The sequence below is a fragment of the Solanum tuberosum genome, unplaced genomic scaffold (genome assembly GCF_000226075.1).
Source record: "Solanum tuberosum cultivar DM 1-3 516 R44 unplaced genomic scaffold, SolTub_3.0 scf00042, whole genome shotgun sequence".
NCBI lineage: Eukaryota > Viridiplantae > Streptophyta > Magnoliopsida > Solanales > Solanaceae > Solanum > Solanum tuberosum.
The window spans coordinates 2,152,423-2,175,656 of NW_006238967.1; the positions used below are offsets into that span (position 1 = coordinate 2,152,423).

Genomic DNA, 23,234 nt, shown 5'->3' on the forward strand with positions numbered 1-23,234 from the left:
CAGCCCCTAGAAACTGCCCAAAAATGGGCCACTTACGGATGAGACTCACGCCCAGTAGGTGGACCCACGCCCTGTGGGAAGGGGTCGTGGGTCAAGACCCCCCAAAGTAGGTTGCAAACCACCACCCACGGAGGACCAGCACGGCCCGTGGGTCGGGGTCTCGTGGGTTGGGCAGTGTTCTCCTTAAGTCTGTTTATGTTTTGGGTTAGGGAAGTTTCTAGAATTAATTAGTTATAAAGTGGGGTCGTTTTATTAGTAATTAGGCCACCTATATAAAGTTATTAGACCCTTAATTAGATGATTCTAAATCATTATTTTCAATTCACCAAAGAACCCAATTCCCTCCAAGAAATTCTCTCTCTAGGAAGAAGAAGAAAAGCACTCTAGGTCAAAATCCTCCATTGTTGAAAGCATAGTGAGGGATTTATAATCAAGGTATGATGGCTTATTCATCCATGGATTATTCCATCCATGGATCCCCCTAGATTTCCCCCAATTGTGAAGATGAACCCCCAATTCTAGGTAATGTTTCTTCCTATATTGTGGGTAGTGTTGAGCATGATTTCAATTGAGTGGATAGTACTTGTTTATGATTTATTTAGCATTGAATTATGTTATTATGAATATATTATATGTTTTCCATGGCTAACCCTAGTTTAATTGATGAAATTTTAGTAATGTGGGTTTATGCCATGAAATGTGAAATTGAGGATTCATAGATAATCTTCTAGAATTAATGACTTGTATAGTAATTGTTCATGAATGAAATCTTGTAAACATGAATTGAATTAGATTATAGTATATATATGATGGATCTTGACGAGTAAAGCTTGAAGTTGAACCTTTATGATGATTTATGACTAGAATCACTAGATAATGAAGAATGTGATTAGAATGCCTTGAAATCTAGGTATGAATGATGATGGTGAGAAGTAAAGCTTTGAGAGTAAGGCTTGTAGTCATGCTTGATGATTGTTAAGGCCTTGAGAGTAAAGATAATATGTTGAATTAAGAAGGTTTAAATGCATAAAGTGATAGAAGCACTTGAAATATGAATTGGTTGTCAAGGACATCCCTCCATGAGTCATGAATCAAGTGAGAGTTAATAAGCTATCTTGTGGGATGTATGCCTAGCACCGAGTGGATATTGTAATGAGATGAAAGCTTTTACCTAGTTGAGTCCGGCTTCCAATATGGGAACTCTCACAAGTAAAGTCTGAGTTTCCCAAAGTATATCTCATGAGATGGAGTCCCTCACAAGTGGAGTACGGGTTTCCTAGTAGAATCTCAGTATCCCATAACTACGTGCCTCATAGGAAAGTTAGCTAGTGGGTCCAACTAAGCTAACAAACTGGTTCTACCTTAGGCAAGTAGACCAACCCTTCTCGGTGTATGTAATATCGGAGGGGATCATGTGAAATCTCATGTGGTCCCATGTCAGTTAAGGTTATTTCCCCAATTAGTACAAGATTATTATGGAACTAAGACATATTTGAAGAAGTATCTCAAAGTGTTCCAAGTTAATAATGAACTAAGACAAGCTTAAAGAAGCATCTCCAAGTGTTCAAACCTAATGAACTTACACATGCTTGAGTAAGTATTTCATAGTGTTCAAAAGTAAAGAAGAGGGACTAAGATATGCTTAAGGAAGTATCTCCTAGGGTTCCAATGTCTTAAGAAGGGGGACTAGTCTCCAAATCAAGAAGTATGGGTATAAGGACCTAAAAGTGGTACTTAGCATGGATAAGATTATGGGGTCTTATTCATGCATTGCATAAATATGACTTAAGGCTACCTAAGAAGTGTTCTCTTATATGATGTATGTTTAGATAGGATTGTGCTATAGTTGTCTTCCTTGTTATGATTGACTAAAGGTGAGAGATTCACTTGTCCATGAAAATTAAGCAAAGGATGAGACCATAAGATGGTAAATATGATTATGATGGCCAAAGTGGATACTTGGCATGAATGGGATTATGGGGTCTTATCCATGCATTGCACAAGTATAACTTGAAGCTACTTATGAAATGGTTCTCTTATGAGATGAAAGTCTAAGACTTGACTATGTACATGGATTATGCTTTATGATGACTAATGCTTACATTATGTCTATGTTGGAGATTATGATTATGTTAGTATCTCTTATGCTTATGGATTATGTCTTATGTTGACTAACCCTTATGTTATGCTCTTATGATGTTATGCTAGCTATCATATTTAGTACTTTTGTACGAACGCATACTCTTGCCTACATTCTAATCAAATGTAGGGTTCGGTGATTTGAGTTCCATTCTTGAGTATAGGTTTCTAAGGATCAAGGAGTTGAAGACTTGGTGAGTCCTCATAGCATCGAGCATAAAGCCACAATTTCCTTTTATGTCTTTCTTTATCTTTTGAGACTATTGTATGGGCTATGTCCTAAGAGTTATTCAAAGTTGTAATAGATGGTTTGAGACAAAGAGTAGTAAGACTTCCGCTTGCTTTTATAAAGACTTCGATTGTATGGATAAAGTTCCATTCGGGGTCAAGTACGTCATGTTACGTCTAGGATGTACCCCTGGGTCGTGACAACAATAACATCAAATTCAAATTTACGAGTTTATCTCGCCAGTTATTTCAACAAGTTTATGATTTATACACATGCAATAAATGTATACTAAATTTATAACGACCTATCTCGTCATTATTCAAAAGGCACCTCGTGTGAAATCTCAAGAATTTTTTAAATACACCGTCAATTTAAAATTGGGATGACACGATGAAAATTTCATAATTTGGAATTAACCCGGGCTAACTCCATCTCTCTATAGTGGGAATATTTTCACTATGACGGTGTCACAACCCTGAGCATGTGTGAGTTATAGTCATGTTGTGACATCTCTTCTTCATCTTCCCTTATATCAAAACTCATTAGTGCATTAACAAATTGATTAAGGGTGGGATATGGTGTCTTATCTAACATGACAGTTTCGAAGGTCTTGTACTTGAGACCTAAACCACTAGCAAAATTGATTACTTTGCTATCTTCATCCATATATTTGTGAATGTCCGCAAGGCCATCACCTATGACTTTGAATTCCTTAATGTATTCATCAATATTTTTGGTTCTTAGTCTAACACTTTGTAGTTGTTGTTTGAGCTGAAACTCCTTATATTTTGCTGCTTGAAGATAAGCTTTTTCCAAGCATTCTCATATCTCCTTGGCAGTTGAGCAACCCACCAATAGGTACATGTTTTTTTCTGTCAAGGTTCCTGAGATCCAACTCTTTCGAAACACATCATTCTCCTTCCGGTTATCAATGATACTACTTTCTTCTGCATCCTACTCAACTGCCACAACTTTCCCAACAGTATGTCTAGTGTATAACTACTTTTAGTTAGTTCATTCTCTGTGATGAGATAGATTAGCCTCATCACATGAATCAATTGGGATATTTGTGTCCTCCATATGAGGTAACTTGTTAGCTTACGTTTAATAAGTAATAATGAGTTGGTGAAGTAAAGAGGTCAACATAGTGTTGGTAGACGAGGCTATTAGAGTTGAACGTTATCAATACTCAGAGAGCGAAAGATTTTATGTTCTCTGATACCATGTAGTATTCTCACGTCTAGGATTAGAGAAATTAAGGATTGATGATTGAAATTGTGGAGTACATGCTCCTTATATAGGGAGATATTTGTAGAGTCCTAAGATATATGTACTTAGAGTCCTACTACAATAACTATTACTACTATAATAATACTTCCACTATAAATAATTTAATCCTACTCATAATCTAATCATAGTCGACTTCAACTAGTACACGAATTAGCAACCTAGTCAATATAAGTGACCTAAGAGTGATTCTAACTCTATTGTACACGTTGATTGAATCGGGTTGTTTAACTTGTTCCATATCTTTAGTTTCTTTAATCTACAACACATCTCACCTAACAAGGATATTTTCCACCTTTAATTCAAGTTAAAATCCTTCCCCTAGAGAGCAACACCCTAGATTCTAAGACTTAAGAATCAAAATACAAGTTGATGAAGTAATTACCTTACCTTTACCTAAGAGATTTGTGGAAAAACTGAAGGAAACTGTCCTAAATTGCCCTTCCCAGATCCAATAATGAAGTTGTAGAAAATAAGAGATTTTTGAGATGTTTCTACACAAAACTCGACTAACCCCGCTATAGAACTGTCTCCATAGCGGACCACCCGCTATAGTAACTTACACGGATATAGAGATCGTAAATCCTCCTCAAATCTCCCATTTTTCAACACACATTTGAACTTTAGTGTCGTATACTAACCCATTCATGTCAAGTTCGATACCAAGAGTTTTACTCACCCAAATTCAATTCTGAAAGGCCTTATGAATTCTTTAATATCTTAACTACTAGAAATAATGATCCAAGTTTAGATATACCACCCTATTCATTCTCAGGTTCTCCTAGACCTCACTTTTCTCAAATTTCATCTCAGATAAACCTAGCCTAGAATTTTTAAGTCACTACCCAAAAAGTGTTCTGACCTAATTCTTTCACCATTGGTTTACCCATAATGACTGGAAAGGGTCGTCACATGCGGCGGCGGTATGACAGTCGCTATAGTGGGTCAAACAAGATAGAAACACAAATTCTTTTAATTTTCCTCCTCTTCTTCAATGGTAAAATAAACTAGGGTTACTCCAAAAATTCCTCCTGTGTTGCTCCAAGCTCATGGATAGCATAGAGAAGGGATTTTCAGCGCCAGGAAAGCCAAAAATCATGAATTTTTTACTTACGTCCGTCAGCATTTTCCCCACAACATTCGAAGCTCGTGTTTAGAATTTTTCAGCAATTGATTAGCATCCAGGTTGTCTAGGCTTAGCTGAGTAGCAAGACCTATCTCTAATTGCATAATATATTGTAAATTGTCAGAAAATTTCATGCATAGACCTTTGGACACGGAGTCTAAATGGTCAAATGTTTGTCGCAATAGTGGCTTGCACGGAGACAATTATTTGTTGTTTTGGATGATAAATGATTTGATTAGTTAATGTTGACCTTATGGTGATTGATGGGTGTTATCCGAGGAAAAGCTGATTTATGGGTAATTGCACTATGAGCTGGAACTGTCTATAAGGAATATTTTAGAGTAGGTGATGTTTGTTTAATTCTCGTTTATGTTATATGTGCTTGCTAATTGCTTCATTAGTACTACCAGCATAACATATGATTAGGGAGTTGGAAGTAGTATAAATTGAAATGATTAGCTTGATGTCAATCACATGCAATAAATATGTTTACTTGGATATGGGGGAATCATAAGGAATTGTTATGGACACCTGATCATGGCATTCTCTTTTCCTATTGAGTGCAATAATAGCAACATGGATGAGGACATGGCAGTTGAGTTTGGTGTAAAATGGTGTGATCGACATGGGTATACTAATTTTATCTAGAACTTGACTCCATGAATATAGTCAATATGCTCGCCAACGATAACATTAGAAATATGAAGCTGAAACAAGTCATTGACTCCATCAATGTAATCAAAAAGAAGAGTGCAAATGCAAATTAAACATTGTTTCAAAGAGGGAAACCAAGTTGCAGATTTTAGCAAAACTGGCTTATTCTTCTCACTAGATGCTCATCACTCAACTCTATTCCAACCTCCCTAGACAAGCTATAAGTCTCTTTCTACTGGACAAATGGCAATTGCCTAGTATTCAGAGCAAATATGATAGAGAAAATTTCTTTGTAAGCTGGTTATTTTCTTCTTCATAAATTTCCAGAAGGCTCTATAGTAGATTTTGTAAGCCTTCTAGTTTTGTGACTGATCAGTGTTGTATTGAGGTCAGTTCTAGCCCCCTGCTACTCTTCTTTTTTTTGCTAATACAACACACCCTATCCGGGTAATTGATTAAAAAAATGAGATATTTATTCATTGTGATTGTGACTATGACTGTGATTGTGATTGTGATTGCTCGAATACCATGCATGGTACATACTAACAGTTCACTTGGGTACCATATCTGGTACATGATATCTCTTGATTGACTCAAGTATCACGTATGGTACATAGTATCTCTTGATTGGATTGAGTACCACGCTTGGTACATATTCAGTTGGCTCAGACACCACGCTTGGTATGAAATATCTATATGGTTTCTTGGGTACCACACCTATATAAATTACTAATGATTGGCTCAAGTACCACATTTGGTACATTTTTTATTGACCTCTGTGTATTGATTTCGAGAATGGACCAAATTTATTTATTGTGTTATATTTATCTCATGTTGGTGCCTAAGTGGATGGATTGGTGTATTTAGATGATGAAGTGGAGCTTGTGTAGACCAGGCTGTATATTAAGATATTGTAGATGATGTTTCAGGATCCTTAAGTGGTCCTATTTACTAGTGATGTGTGAATTGAGTTAATGGGGGGATATGTAAGAGTCTTACTGGTCAGTGGAGTTGGTGGAGTTGGGAGTAGGAATGAATTTAGTAGGAAAGACTATGGTGCTAGCAGAGTAAGAGGTTTTTGAAAAGCCATTATGTGGTAGAAAGGTTTAGGCGATGATCGATGATCAAGTGGGAAGGGAAATGGATCTTAGTGGGGGAGTTGGCAACAAAAGAAGGTGGAGTGACTTGAGATAGAGTGTATGGGTTCTGGGTAGTAACATTGGGTGGTAAGGGTGGTAATTGAAGGATTGGGATCCTAAATTATATCTTCAAGTTGCATGTTTCTTTGATTATATGCATGATATTATGTGGTGGATTTGAGTTGACTGATGATGCCTACTAGTACGTGTTGGTTGTAGTGATAGTACTCTTGCTATGCTACTTGACATAGTCTGGTTGCAGGTTCAGTGATGTTTTTAATGAAGGCGAAGATGATCTCCGATAGTTTTTACTCCTCTTTCCTTATGTTTAGTAAATTGTACCCTCTTAGAAAGCTCTTGTACCGGTTAGACTAGTTCCTGGGGAGAGATCAATGTATTTCTCAAAAGTGCTTAGCTTTAATCAGTTTTGGAAGTATTTCGGTATTTCAATAAGGCGATTAGTTTGTATTTTATTCACTTTTCCATTTAATGTTTCAATTTGGATAGTAAGGGTTTCCTATCTAGGTGTTAGAGTAGGTGACCGCACGGCCCGATGAATTGGATGGTGACAAAATTAGCTATTAAACCTATTATAATATTTAGGACTTTAAAATTATCTAAAGTTATAACTATTAAATATAACTTATTTGTGATATGTAAGAACTCCTAATATTTAGTACTTTAAAATTGAATTAAATTTTGCTTGTTAAATCTTTTCTTTTTTTTAGAATTATATTAAAAGTTCTAATATTTAAGACTTTTAAATCGATAATTTTCCTTATATAAATCTTACTCAAATTATGATTAAATTTTTTAAAAAAAAAAAATTAAAGAAAGAGTTTCACGTTTTAAAGTAAATATATATATATATAATATAAGGGTAACTTTATAAAAAATAATTTTACTTTCATATTTTTTTTAATTGATTGACGTGAGACACGCGTGCAAAGAACATACACTAACCTAGTGCTATATTAAAAACATGAAGCTCCTTACAAATGTTGATTGAACTGTTTGCCCATCATTAAAACTCTCTACAATAGACAAAATTGTCATTTACTATTTTTCGTAAATAATTGTTATTTAATTATTATCATAATATTTAGGACCTTAATATTAATTAAAGTTATAGCTATTAAATTTATTTATTTGGAAAATATAAGAACTCCTAATATTTAGTACTTTAAAATAAACTAAAATTTTGCTTCTTAAATCTTTTCGTATTTGAAGCAAATTGTAATTTGTAACTATAAGTACTCTTACTTTTACAGAAAAATATTTTTGTATATATTTGAATTTCAATATAAGTGAAATTAATAAAACTTATATTTATTAGGCCACATATCCCATAAAGTAAAATATAGTTTGGATTGAGAGATTATCTAGGGTTGGCTATAATTAATTTGTCTATTGAAATCAATTAAAATTCTGCTTTTAAAATTTTACTAATTTAGAAATATAAGTGAAAATAATAAAGGTTATAGGCCTTGTAGCCTATAAAGTGAAATATAGCTCGAATTGAGAAATTACCTAGGGTTAGCTATAATCTTTTTGTTTATTGGAATCAACTAAAATTCTACTTTTTAAATTTTATTAATCTAGAAATGTAAGTGATATTAATAAGCCTCATTTATTACTAAGCCTTATAGCTAGGGGTGTTCACTGTTTGGATAAGAACCGATCCAAACCGTTAAACCAAACCAAACCGATAAAATAAAACCGATTTTATTTGGGTTTGGTTTGGTTTGGTTTTAGATTTTTGAAAACCGGTAGTATTTGGTTTGGTTATGATTTTATTCGAAAAACCCAAAGAAATAACCGAACCGAATCGATGAATTATATACATATATTTTATTAATATACATACTTAATATATTATTTTTATAAACAATTTTAAAGATCTTATAAGTGTCTATGACAATTCTTTGTGGGACTGAAAATGTTATTGTATTTTCCTTCTAGACCAATATAGTGAATTTTAAAGCTTATTGATAGTAAATTTAGTGATCGAAAGTTCAGTAATTTAAGTCATTCTAACTATTTTTCGTTTTGAATGGATTGTTGTCACTTTTTTCATATTTTGAATGAATTGTTTCTTTTATTTTTGTCTATGGTTAATAACCGAATAATCGAACCAAACCAAACCGAAACTGATAACCACCAAACCAATAAATGTATATTATATTTGGTTTGGTTTGGTTTTGATAATTTTAAAACCGATTAAGTTGATTTGGTTTTGATTTTGACCAATAACCGATCCAAACCGACCCGTGAATACCCCTACTATAGCCCACAAAGTGAAATATAGCTCGATGGAGAGATTACCTAAAGGTTGACTATAATCTTTTTGTTTATTAAAATCAACTAAAATTCTACATTTTAAAATTTACTAATTTAGAAATTTAAAATCGACTAATTTTTGTATATTATATTAAATATATTTCTTACTTGAATTATAATAAATTTGTAAAAAAGAAAAAGAAAATTAGCACAAGGAAATTCAAAATAGGACTTCTGTTTAGTTTAGAAGTCTTTATATAAGAAATAGGGGTGTCAAAAGAATATGAAAAATCGATTGAATCGATCGAACCTAATCGATTTACGTTATTTTTTCAATAAAGCGTGGACTTTTATTTAAGTGTATAGCCGTCTCGAACAATTGGGATGGTCCTTTTAATTTATGGAAATAACCAAAAAATTCTCGAACCGAACCGAATAACCTTACGTGTATATAAATATGTTTTATATATTAACAATATGTTAATTTTTATATATTTTATAATATTTTCAAATATAAATATAATCTAAGTCCTACGCCTCTGATGACTAGACGACTTTGAGATTTGCTCTTTAATTAGTCTTTAATTAATCAAGTTTAAAATCAAATTAAAGGATACTATAATAGATATTGTATCAAACAATATGACAAAACCTATGCAAACACTCCTATCAAATGTTTAAGATCAAATAATATAACAACAAAGTTTTACATTCTTGACTTCTTGGTGAAGAATTGAAGTGCTTCTTCAAGAACATATTTGCGAAAGGAGTATTTTAGTTATAATATATTTTGAAGTGATATTTTAAAAGTGAAAAAATGAAAAATTAATTGAACCGTACCGATACTGAAGAGAAACCGATATAATTGGGATGGTTTTTAAAATCTAATTTTGGTTAGACATTCTAAAATACCCGAAAATTGGGATGATATAATTTTAAAAAATTGCCAATTGAACCGTCACATTGACACCATTAATAAGAAATCAACTAAACATCGTTTATTGATTATTTTTTGTTTGAGTTATGTATTTTAATACTCCCTCTGTCCCAATTTATATGACTTACTTTCCTTTTTAGTCAGTCCCAAAAAGAATGACACATTTCTATTTTAAGTAATAATTTGCCTATAAAATGTCTTTTTTACCCTTAATGAAATGATTTACAACCACACAAATTTCTATCATTCATTTTGGACCACAAGTTTTAAAAGTCTTTCCATTTTTCTTAAAGTTTGTGCCAAATCAAAGTACATCATATAAAATGGGACGGAGGGAGTACTTTCAAACCAATTATTATCATGTGTTAATTATTATTATTTTAGTCGAGTTATGTAGTATTATTATTATTATTATTATTATTATTATATATATATATATATTATTTTATTTTTATATCATCTAAATAAAAATATACATTCATGTCAAAATGTGAGGTGCAACAGACGACAAGTATCGCCATCTATCTAAGCAGATATAAGATATTGATTCCCCTTTTACTTTATTATAATCTTTTTTTGTGATTATTAATTTTTTATGAATAAGTATGGTATATTATTATGTTTATATATAAAAAAGTTTTATTATTTTTTGTGTGTTTTAAGACTCTTTTAAGAAGTGAGAGATGCTTATAAATTTAGAATTTACTAATAAATTTAAATTAATTTTAAGTCAAAAAATATTGACTATAATCATTATTAGGATAAAAAAACAAAATATATATAAATTTCAAAGATAATATATAGAGATGGCGATGGAGCGGGACGGGTTAAGCTTAACCCACAGAAATTTTAACCCGCCCCGCATAACAACTTTTTTCATTTTCAACCCCCACCCGTCCCGCATGAACTCGCCCCACATAAATTTTGTATTATTATTCTTTTTTTAAATTAAGTTTGATACTAAAAATAAAATTCATAAAAATAAATTCATTTTCTCATTAAGTTGTACTAATTTAATAGATAATGACTTAAAAAATTATTTTTTAGAGGTTAATTGGGAAACGTGTAAGAAACCTAGTAGTTTTGATTGAACCACTTTCATTTATTATCTTAAATATAATTTCTTTTAAGTCACTAAATTATTTAGGATGATAAATAAAAATGGTTCAATCAAAACTAATACTGTCTTATCAAACGGAAAAAATTAAATCAATTTTTTAATACTTGGAGAATTCTAAATCTGTTTGTTTTCTTTCATTTTTTTTTTCTTTCTTCAAAAGTAACCTACCCATAAACTGCAACTGCAAGTAGGGTTGTTCAAGGTTATGGTTAAAAAACTAAATCGAACTGCAATCCGAATCAAACCGATCAAAAAAATTGATATTTGGTTAGGTTTGATTTTACATTTTGAAAAACAGATACTATTTGGTTTGATTTTGATTTTACTAAAAAATAACTGCAAAAATAATCGACCCGAACCAATAAATTAGATATATAAATTTTATAATTATTTATATATTATTCATAAAAAAAATATAAATATTAAATTTTAAGTAACTTAAGTCTTTAACTTTACCATTTTCTCAAGCCAACACGTAAATTTAGCCCATCTATTACAATCATAAATCCAAGTCCATCAAAATTCATTACTTTAGTCTTTACTTACCATACCTCTCATAAGATAGTTACACATTCTCTTAATTGAATCACTTTGTTCGTGTAATGATAACTTTAGTATTGTTTAACTGCTTAATTGAACCAACAATAACTTTTTAGTGGATTGTTCATGTACTAGATGTTTGTGTCTATCAAGATACGTATGTCCTCAAAAATTTATTACTTTCAAACCAAAAAAATTAGAAAAACTGAACCAAACCGAACCAAACCATCAATAACCAAACCGACGGTTATTTTTTTCGTTTGATTTGGCTTGGTTTTAAAAAATTTAAAAACTGACTGGATTGGTTTGGTTTTAGTTTTAACTAATAACCGATCCAAACCGAACCACGAACACCCCTAGCTGCAAGAATAATATTCTTGATATTTTAAAAATATTTTTATTAAAAATTCTGGCTCCGACATAGCCCTATATATTATGATATTTTCCAAAATCTTTGTGCTCTTGCCTATAGCCGGATACTGAGAGTATGAACTGCATTTTCCCTTCAAGTAGAACTGTGGGTGGTAAGTAAATTGTCAGCACAAAGTAATTAATCTATTATTTTATTTTATTTTTGTAAGATTTTAAAAAATCATAAGAATATTTCATCTAATGTAAATGTATTCCTCAGAATTTAACAAGTTATTCTAATATTAAATTAGAAGCACGAAAATTACCAAAGAATTGAACAAGTATATATGTTAAACTTATTTTTGAGGCATAAAAATTATTTTAAAAAATTGAATAAATTATAAAAGACATATAGATTGGATAATTGTAGACGTTCACAAGATGGCCAATAATATTTATTGAGGGGGTATCCTTTCGCAATTTTATATTTTGATGGCTCCACTAATTATTGGTGTGTATGATTGATAATTATTTGTAAATATTACTAGAAGACAATCATGCTGAAAGCTACAAACTATCGACCCCTTTATTGATGTCATTTTTGTTATGATCCATATATTTAAACTAACATAATAAAGTTATATCATCAATTATTATATCTTTATAATATTTAAGAAAAACGACGTGGTTATCACGTTGTATATGTAATAAAATGAACAAATGAAAAGGTAAGGACGTATCCTCCCAGAAGTTTGCAAATTTTGGAATTAAGTTTCATGTTAGCCAAAAAAAAATTAAAAAATTAACTTTCGTGTTAAATTGAACTTGAGTTTTATTAGCAAGGAGGGTCCAATCATTACTTTTTTTAAAATGAAATTAGAAATTTCTTAGTAATATCTAATTGATTCATCACTAAATAACACAAGTTAATTGAATTTTCACGTATTTCATAGTTAAATGGGATTAGCATGAGATTTTCGTTATTTAACTATACATTTTTATTCGCCGTTAATTTCTTATTTTCCTGTAGCAGATTTTTCAATGCGATGTTAATTTTGATACCAAAGATAATGGCGGGTAAAAGTACTTTATTTTTGTTAGTTCGAAGATATTTTTGACAGTTAGTTTTGCGAATTAATTAGGTTAATTGAACTCTAGTTAAATCAAAGATATATTTAAATCAATTATTAAATGGTAAACAAAACTATTAACACACAAAGGGTATACTACTCAATTTGACATTATTTAAGAACATAGATTTATCAATTTTGAAATTTATGAACATGTTAGATCGATAATCAAATCAATAAAATATTTATTATTGATTTTCGATTCCTCATTTTTAATTCTTAATCATTCTATTTTCGATTTAACCAATAAGAAAATGCTCATATAACATGATGCTCATAAATTAAAAATAATAGAAAGAATAAAAGTGCAACAAAAATTCTACATTGATCACTTTTTTATGATAGAATTGATCAAATTCCTTCTAAAGGCTAATGCAATAAATTGCGGAAACAACATTTATTATATGTCTTATCACAATCAGATCTAAACTTGAGAAGAAGATAATACTAACTTATGTCATGAAGAGAAAATGTATAACAATAGAGAGGCTTGCCTACGAGTAAAACATTTTATATGGCAATGTTCATTAGGGATTTTGCTCCCCTCCATTATTCTTTCCATTCATTTCGTCAAGTACATATTTAGATAAGGGACATGTGTCTTATTTAATTTCTAAAGGTCAAGATAATATTATATTAACCAATAGATATCTCTCATCTAAATGTGTACTCGACGAAATGGGAGAAAAGAGTAATAAAGGGGAGACAAATCCAAGGAAAAAAGACTTTCAGCACATAGGGAAGATACCCTTAAAAGTTGTGATTGTAATGATATTTCTATGCGATAAAAGCATCCCATCAACAACAAAATGAGAAGCTTAAAGTTAAATAACTTCAGATATAGAAGTGTGTCATTGTAACATTCTGCTCAAGTTAGTCCTGGACACAAACAGTGGATCAACATGCTTTGTGCCTAGACATGGGCGGAGCCAGTGTTTTAGTTACGGGTTCGGTCGAAAATTCATTAAATATGTAACAAATTATTGATTTAGAACCCCATACCTTAAAAGAATTAGAATTACGAATACATAAACTTCAAATTCTGAGTCCGTCTCTACATAAAGACCTTATTTTCTTGGACAGACTAGATATTTACTGTGGGGATAATAGTTTCAGAACACTTGACAACTACAAGTTCTTCATTCAACAAATTACCTCTTTGCTTCTTGCAGTGCCAAGTTTCTGAAGCCATCTATCCTCTTTTAGATGATTTGTGTATAGACATCTTACTTCTTCAGAGCGCTGGCAAATCTTCCGGGGTCAAATCGACTAAGATCAACTATGCTAGCATGTCCATCCAAAACGAGTTCGGCCATAGCTGCACCAGTGGCAGGTCCATTGAGAATTCCCCAACAGCTATGTCCAGTTGCCACATAACAGCCTTTTATACCAGGAACTTCTCCGATAATTGGCACATCATCTTCGCTGCAAGGTAAGATGCACGCTTGTTCAGCCTTCACAGCCGCTTCCCCTTCAACTAAATGGCTTGACACAGTAGCAGCCACTCTCTTAAGCGCGTTTATTGATTCAGGAACTGGAGTTATCTGCTCTGGATCATCTGGAACCTCTGCCTGAGCTGACATTCCACATATATAAACTTCCCCTGAAGAACATGTAAAACATAACACTCTAACTCAATCAAATCCTTGTTTTGTATACGAAAACAAGACATATGTTTCGTTCATGTTGGAAAGAAACACACTTTCATTTCAATATCAGGCAGCTCACTGAAAATAGAACTAAGCAATAATTGGCAGGTAATCTTCTCCATCTTTCAACATGGTGAAGAATTTTTAGGTAGGCAGGACCCATTGTATTCATGGATACGAACTCAAAAAATGGATGCATCACTCGTGTACATCGTGAATTATCATATCAAACAATAGCATACATGTAGGCTTAACTTTAGAGAACTAGAGAAGAATGAAATGAACATGGAACAAAACATTGTTTTTTGAAAACCATACAACAAAGCAATAATACCAACCCATAAATTAAAACAACTTCTTAGTGACCCTTCCTAAAAGTAGAGATGTTTATAATTAGAGGTGGAACCAAGATCCAATTTTATGGGTTCTCAATTTAAGAACGATGATTTTAAATGCTAATAATTGAATTCTAATTTTATAGTGACTAATTGAAGATAAAGGGATCAACATTGTCCCAATGAAATATATTTCGCAACAGAGCCAACCAAGTAATAGCACACAATTACGATGATATTGCACTATTACACACACATATGAAGGAACTAGCTCACCATTGTCTCTAATAGTGAAGTTAAAATACCTTTTCCAACTTACTATATATGAATGACAAGTTTAAACAACATTACTATATATTTTAAAACAAATTGTCAAACTTAAGTCGCTCTATATTAAGCTAATACACTACTTTGTTGTGGCAAATATAATTGAGAGATCATTCTTTGAATGTAAATTGCCAGAGGCGGATCCCACAATTTTAACTTAACAGGTTTAACTTTTAAAATTCTCATCATTGAGCTCATTATAACGTTAAAATTATTAATTTAAATCTAATACTTATTAAGATTTTTACATATATATTTATACTTCCCCTCGAAAGCACCAAAAAAAAAAAAAGGCTACGTCTGCCTCTGCAAATTGTAATACACGTAGGAATGCTTGCTAGAGTGTATCAGAATAATGCTGAATAAGATGTATTAGTAATGCTTACATTAGTTATTAAGATACCATTTTTGAACATTGTTTGATTTGGTATATTAAAAATAACAGACATTGGATAATTTCTAAAAAGATATTTTTTTACAAAAGATAACTTGCACAAATATAGTGAAAAGGACCTAGAATAGAAAGGATTTTGAGGGACAATTATATCTTTAAACGTGCTAATGTATGCTTTGAATTTTTTGCATTATACATACCATAATATCAAATAAAATGTATTGGTTATACATTGGGTGCTTTATTTTTTCTAATGCACCTGTAATTGATTGAAGGGAAAATTACGTGGAAACGCAAACATATACTAGTTAATTAACTAACATAACTATAATTTGAATTAATTACGGCACACATCTTAATTTTAGTTGTAATTACGTAGCATGTCCTCTTTTATACATATACAAATACAAATTATACACCTATATATACAATTATATGCAATTATATGACAGATATACAAATACAATTAGCCTCTCTCTCCATTCTCTGTCCTTTCTTGCTCGCCTCTCTCCTCTCTCTCCCAATCTCGCTTGCCAAATATACAAATACATATGTATATCAGTTATATATATATAATTATCTAACAAATATGCATATACATTTCGTCTCTCTCGACTCTCTGCCCTCTCTCGTTCGCCTATCTCATCCCTCTCTCAATCTCGCTCGCCTCTCTCCTCACTCTCTCAATCTCACTCGCCAAAAATACAAATACATATATATAATAATTTGACAGATATACATATACAATTCGTCTCTCTTCCCTCTCTCAATCTCGCTCTCCTCTCTCCTCCCTCTAACACGTAGCTAAAATTGTAATTAGCAAACTATAGCTATGAAGCATAATTAAGTTGTTTTTAAATGGTTAGATGCGAAAATTCTCCTATCACTGTTTACTACCATAAACTCTTGGAAAATATTGACAAGTGCGTATTGAATCCGTAAAAATGGATAGTACCTGTTGGACGAGGATATACTTCCGGGTCCATGGGCTTTCCACCTTGGGCCGGATAATAAGTGAGAAAGAGTGCATGTGGCGTGATCCTATTGGCTTCTTTCGGTTCCAGTACAATACTATGGGCTTTAATTCCATAAACCCTGAAAAGCGAGCCCAAAACAGAAAACCTCTTACTCCAAGGCCCAAGTGCCAACACAACTGCTTCAGCACCAATCTCCCTCCCATCTTCCAGTACAACTCCTCTGGTTTTCCCGTCCGCCATTTCCACTCTCTCTGCTTTACCAATCACAAGCTCAACTCCATAATCCTCCATAGCTTTCGACAGTAGCGTTTTCGTAAACATCTCTGGATGGACTTGGGCCGTACTGTCAGTTGATCCAATTGTTCGTGGGCTTTTAGCTGGGCCATCAACCCAAGACGGAATCGGCCCAGCTCGGTTCGACGATGACGAAGAAGATGATGATGATTCGGTGACGGAGACACTTAGAGTAGTGAGTGGACGATAACCGTATGATTCTGATCCATTAAGCTCTTGAGCGAGTGAGCGGTGTAGATTGAAGCTGGCGCGTGCGAGAGACGCGACGGGACCGCCGTCGCACCAATCTAGAGCGAGGAAACCACCGGCTTTACCGGAGGCGGCACAGGCGACGGAGGATTGTTCGATTAGAGTTACGGATGCGCCGTTTTTGGATAGGAAGTAGGCGGTGCAAACTCCGATTACTCCGCCGCCGCAGACTGCTACCTTTTTCGGTTGTGGATTGGTGTCCATTGACGGTGACAATGAGGAACGTATTAGGAAGAATGACGGGGATTTTAGGTGTGGGAAGTTTCCGGGAACTGAAATGAATGGAAATGGAAGTACAGGGGTTAACAACATTTCTTTAATTTAGAATTAAGGGACTTGGAAACTCAAAAGATGACACGTGTTCTGTGCTTCCGTAGCTACCAGACTTAGGGTATCGGAAAAGAAAAAAGAAAGGGAGGAAGGAAGATAGCTTACGTGGGTTTTAATTTGGAATATCGAAAATTTTCATTTCAAAAAAGAAACAATTCAAAGCTATATATATCGAATGAAATAATTTTAATGAAGCTAGTCATGACTAAAAATTATAGATGATTCCTGTAGAATAATAATCAAAGTATAAAAAAATCAATGATAAAAACTGAACTCAAAAAAACAAACAACTATAAGTTAGGTTGGAGTTCGTGCGTTCATACGAACTCAGTAGTTTTTTCATAGATTCTGTATTTGTAATTAAAAATTAAATAAATATATATATTTATATTAACTTGTGAATTATAACAAAATTAATTGACGGTTCAGTGGTAAAGAAGTGATTGTGGAAATACGTTCCACTTTAGAATTATGGGTTTGAACTCCACTATCAATAAAAAATTTAGTTCTTTTATTTTTCAAAAAAAATTTAGAACCTTCAAACTTCTAACTTTGGCTCCGCCTCTGACTGTAAGAGTAATATTATAACTAATAGTACGGCAAATAGTATAAAAGAATAATTTTCTGCTCCACCTCCAACTATAAGAGTAATATTATAACTAACGGCTAAAAGCCTAAAAGTATAAGAGAATAATTGAGACTAAAAGAGTAAGCTTAAATAACCAAATTCTTTAAGCTTAGCATGTTTATTTATTATTGACAATACCAATTCCTTAGAATACTATTGTATATTTGTATTCACTGTTGTCTTAATTATCACTCAAATCATAAACTTAGGTTTTCACTTTCATTAGTAAACTCATGTGTTCACAAATTGAAAATTAAGGCACGAAATTAAAGATCAAATGTAAATTAAAGTACGCAGATATATTATATCAGTTGTGGCAGCATTATACAATCATAGCATAAAACTATACTAAGAATCTTTCTCATTTCCTATAATTAGCATTGTCGATACAAGTAGCTTGAGGCGTAGCTAGCATGAAAAGTATGAATTTTGCAAAGTACAATAACTTTAATCAAAATCTATAAATTTATTGAAAAATTTAACTTATATTCCAAACCCCCTAGCTAACAGAGAACATGCAAAGAATGGAACAAATAAATATTAGTAATAAAAAATTGTGGTAGCCCAAAAATTAATGTCACTATTGGTGATTGGCTGTGACAATTTTGTGTCCTACTCCAGGGCTAGGGCCTGCCTTAATTCCTCCAAGAGTTTGACTGTTTGTAAACTTATGGCCAACTCCAGGACTAGGTCCATCCTTAATACCACTCAAACTTAACCAATCAAACGTTCCCTTTTCACTGGAGTCAGAGCCAGAGTCAGAACCAAAATCATGAATCTTCAAAATATTGAGAGGACGTGCTTCAGAAAAAAAAAGATTAATCGAAGCAACCAAAAGAATTAGAAGTAGAATAAAATCCACAAATCTCACCATTATTTTAAATTACAAGCACGAAAAATGATGCTTTTGTGTGCAATAACTTAACCCCCTCCAATTATAAACTAGTGATGATGTATAGGCAATTTTGTCGTATATAGTTTTTAGAAAACTAATGAACCACGACAAACCCTCATAGGAAACTAAATTATATTGTGTTGCTAGTTGAGTTGTATTGATATTCTCTTCATTTGCCAATTTATAGTAGTTAGCTTGTGGGCTAGCTTTTGACCAATTAAGATGGCTAATTGTTTATTCAAATTCAACGTGAGAGTACAATGATGTTAGCTAGAAATGTTGTAGAATGTGGACTGAAGAGTCTAATTTGGGCAGCACCCAGTGGCGTAGACATATTTAGTAGGCGTTTGGCCATGCGATACCATATCATGATATGGTGTCGTGAGATGGAATCAAGCGTTTGGACATGCGATTTTACGTTGATTCCATCTCATGATTCCATATCAAGAGAGGTGATACCATATTCTCAAAACCATGATATGGAATTATATGGTGATTCCATATCATGATTTGAGATATTTTAATACAATAATTGATCCATGAGTTTATATTTTGTTAAAACAACCCCACATTTATATCTACTAACCATTTGTTTCATATATAAATAAAATTTATAATCACATCATTACTTTTTATAATTTATTGTTCTCACCAATATAAAATTTATTATTACTTTAAATTTGGTGAATATAAATGATAAAGTAGAAATTCATTTGGTGAATATAAATAAGAACGAAGGGAGTAATACTTTTTTGATTTTTCATAATAAAAAAAACGTCTTAATCTTATGACTACGCATAATATTGATAAAAGACAAATTTCATTGGCGGTGCCACACTTTCTTAATCTTAGTATTCGCAAAATATTTGTTCACATGACTGAAGAATATCAAGTCCAATTGATTGAGGACTTGGGAAAAATTTGATCAATTAGTTATTAATATTTAGTCAAGTGGACTAGTTATAATTTTTTTGATTAAATTTTATTAGAAGTGTTTTTGACTCAAACTTGTGGTAACTTTTTAAAATTTCGTTATTCAATAATATTTAACTATTGATTTTTCTTGTAAATAGTTAGAAGTCAGTGATGTTTGTTAATTTTTATCTTTAGTGTATTTAACTTCTAAGTTAATATTTACTCACTAATGTATATATATATTTTTTTATAGGTTATTTGTAAGAGTAGTTGAGAGATATGAGCATATCAATATATATATATATATGTTAAATTTAACTAATTTAAAAGACTAAAATTGTTAAGTACATACGTAAATCAATTCCTCTTCTCTTATAAAAAGAAAAAAAATAAAAAAAATGACACAAAGACCAAAAAAAAATTCGAAAAAGTTTTTTTTTTTTTTTTTGACCAAGTCCATTTTATTAGAAAAAATAAATTCATCAAATACAAATGTTTACTTCTAAGTTAATATTTACTCACTAATGTATGTTTTTTTTTTCTACTTTATAGGTTATTTGTAGGAGTAGTTGAGAGATATGAGCATATCAAGTACAATTTATGTTCAATTTTGTTTATTAAATTAAAGTTAGATGAAACAATTACTTAAGTGGAGAACAAATAACTTTGTAATAATTTATTATGCGATTTTTATAATTTTTGTTTATTTGATAAGATTGAATAAACAATTGGGGCAATTTTAATAGTTTTACAACTTATGAGATTTTTATGTTTTTGAGAAAATATACAACACCAAAATTCCATATCGCATGTCCAAACAAACCTTCAATTTCATCTCATGATTTCATAGCATGATACCATATCATGATTCCATATCATGATACCATATCGCATGGCCAAATGGGCCCTTAGTAATGGTGCTCAGACGAATAATTTTTGTTGAAAAATTATATAAAGCATATAAATTAAAAATTATCTTTTATATGTATATAATATTGAATTTGAAATATTTTTAATTAAATTTCTGACTTTGCTTTTTATTTATACTAGTTATTAGGTTCCCGCGCCAGCGCGGGCCCAATGTATATTACTTCCTCCGTCTCATTTTATGTGAGGTAGTTTGATTCGCCACGGAGTTTAAAAAAGAAATGAAGACTTTTAAAATTTGTGGTCCAAAATGAATGATATAAATTTGTATGACTGTAAATTATTTCATTAAGGGTAAAATAAATATTTTATAATCAAATTGTTACTTAATATAGAAATGTGACATTCTTTTGGGACTGACTAAAAAGGAAAGTAAATAACATAAATTGGGAGTAGTTCTTTGTTTCAATTTATGTGACACCGATGAAATTTGGAGAGTTATATAATTTTTTGTATGTGATTTTGTTAAATATATTTTGAAGTTGTTAATTTATTGTGATTTATAGCACTTCTTATATCATTTTCAAATAATATATATTACTCTTCTGTTCCATTTTATGTGACGTAGGTACTTTTACGAAACTCAACTAAATTTCTTATATGATTCTTAAATATTTTTAGTTGTTATTTTACTTTAATTTACGTTACTTTTTATGTTATTTTCAAACAAACTTCTTATGTTTCAATATGGAATTAAAGAGTCAATAAAATTTCTTTTATGATTTTTAATTATGTTTTTTTAATATCTTATATTATTACATTGTGATTTTAAGTACTTTTTATGTAATTTTTAAATCTAGAACAAATTAAAAGAAAAACAAGGAAAAATTTAAATGAAGAAAGTACTAAAATTTTCAAATAATCATATTTCTATATTAAAATGTTAAAAACTTTAAAACTCCACATATATGCAGAAAATCATATACGGAAGACAAAATAATTTTTAAAATATATATTAAAGCTCTTTCTAATAATATCACATATTTATTCTATTTTTCAAATAATATATATTTCTCACTCAATCTCAATTACGCAGTACATATGAAATTTCGAGAGTTAATCAAATTCTTAGTACTATTTTAAACTATATTTTAGTACTATTTATATAATTTTCAAATAATATATGTTACTACTCTATTATATTATGCAATACATGTGAAATTTCAAGAATTAACCAAAATTTTAATATTTTAAATTGATTTTTAGTACTATTTTTGTAGTAAATAGAGGAAGTTGAAGAAGAAGGGCAAATCGGTCAATTGACTGACTAACCCTAAGCTCCTAAACATTCTCACTTCTAAATGGAAGCACGGGCACAATATCCGTTAAATTGTTAATTATTATGATTTATAATATTTTTTACATTATTTTCAAATAATATATGTTATGTATTTTTAAATACTTTAAGTTGTGATTAATAATATTCTTAACGTAATTTCAAATAATATATGTTACTCCATTTGTCCCAATTTATGTGACACATGTGAAATTTTGAGAGTTAATATGTTTTTCAAATATTGTAAGTTGTTAACTATTGTGGTTTATGGTATTCTTAATGTAATTTTTCAAATAATATATGTTATTCCCTTCGTCTTAATTATACAATTCGCGTAAAATTTTGAGAGTTAATCGAATTTGTAATATTTTAAATTTATTTTTTAGTACTATTTAAAAAGGAAAAAATTAAAATATTACTATATAAGAAGAGTAGTAATTATATAGTAATTTTTCAAATAATATATGTTATTCCCTTCGTCTTAATTATAGAATTCGCGTAAAATTTTGAGAGTTAATCGAATTTGTGATATTTTAAATTTATTTTTTAGTACTATTTAAAAAGGAAAAAATTAAAATATTACTATATAAGAAGAGTAGTAATTATATAGTAATTTTTCAAATAATATATGTTATTCCCTTCGTCTTAATTATAGAATTCGCGTAAAATTTTGAGAGTTAATCGAATTTGTGATATTTTAAATTTATTTTTTAGTACTATTTAAAAAGGAAAAAATTAAAATATTACTATATAAGAAGAGTAGTAATTATATAGTAATTTTTCAAATAATATATGTTATTCCCTTCGTCTTAATTATAGAATTCGCGTAAAATTTTGAGAGTTAATCGAATTTGTGATATTTTAAATTTATTTTTTAGTACTATTTAAAAAGGAAAAAATTAAAATATTACTATATAAGAAGAGTAGTAATTATATAGTAATTTTTCAAATAATATATGTTATTCCCTTCGTCTTAATTATAGAAATTATTTAATTTTGGAGATTGTTAGGTCTTGGTCAATTGATTCCATATGTAGCTACCAAATAACGCCACAACCACCTTTGACCTGGCAGGTTTAAGATTTAATTGGTGTGGGGGGACACAA

At 30.9% G+C, this 23,234-nt stretch overlaps 1 protein-coding gene across 1 annotated transcript; it reads right to left on the minus strand.

Annotated features, from left to right (window-relative positions):
• Positions 1 to 13,943: 13,943 nt before the first annotated feature.
• Positions 13,944 to 17,701, minus strand: LOC102585348 (putative oxidoreductase TDA3). The gene is made up of 2 exons (XM_006343138.2): positions 16,593 to 17,701; positions 13,944 to 14,535 (listed from the first exon to the last, which is right to left on the minus strand). Exons 1-2 carry the CDS (start codon positions 17,467 to 17,469, stop codon positions 14,159 to 14,161), a joined length of 1,254 nt encoding a protein of 417 aa, XP_006343200.1. The 5' UTR covers positions 17,470 to 17,701; the 3' UTR covers positions 13,944 to 14,158.
• Positions 17,702 to 23,234: the final 5,533 nt, after the last annotated feature.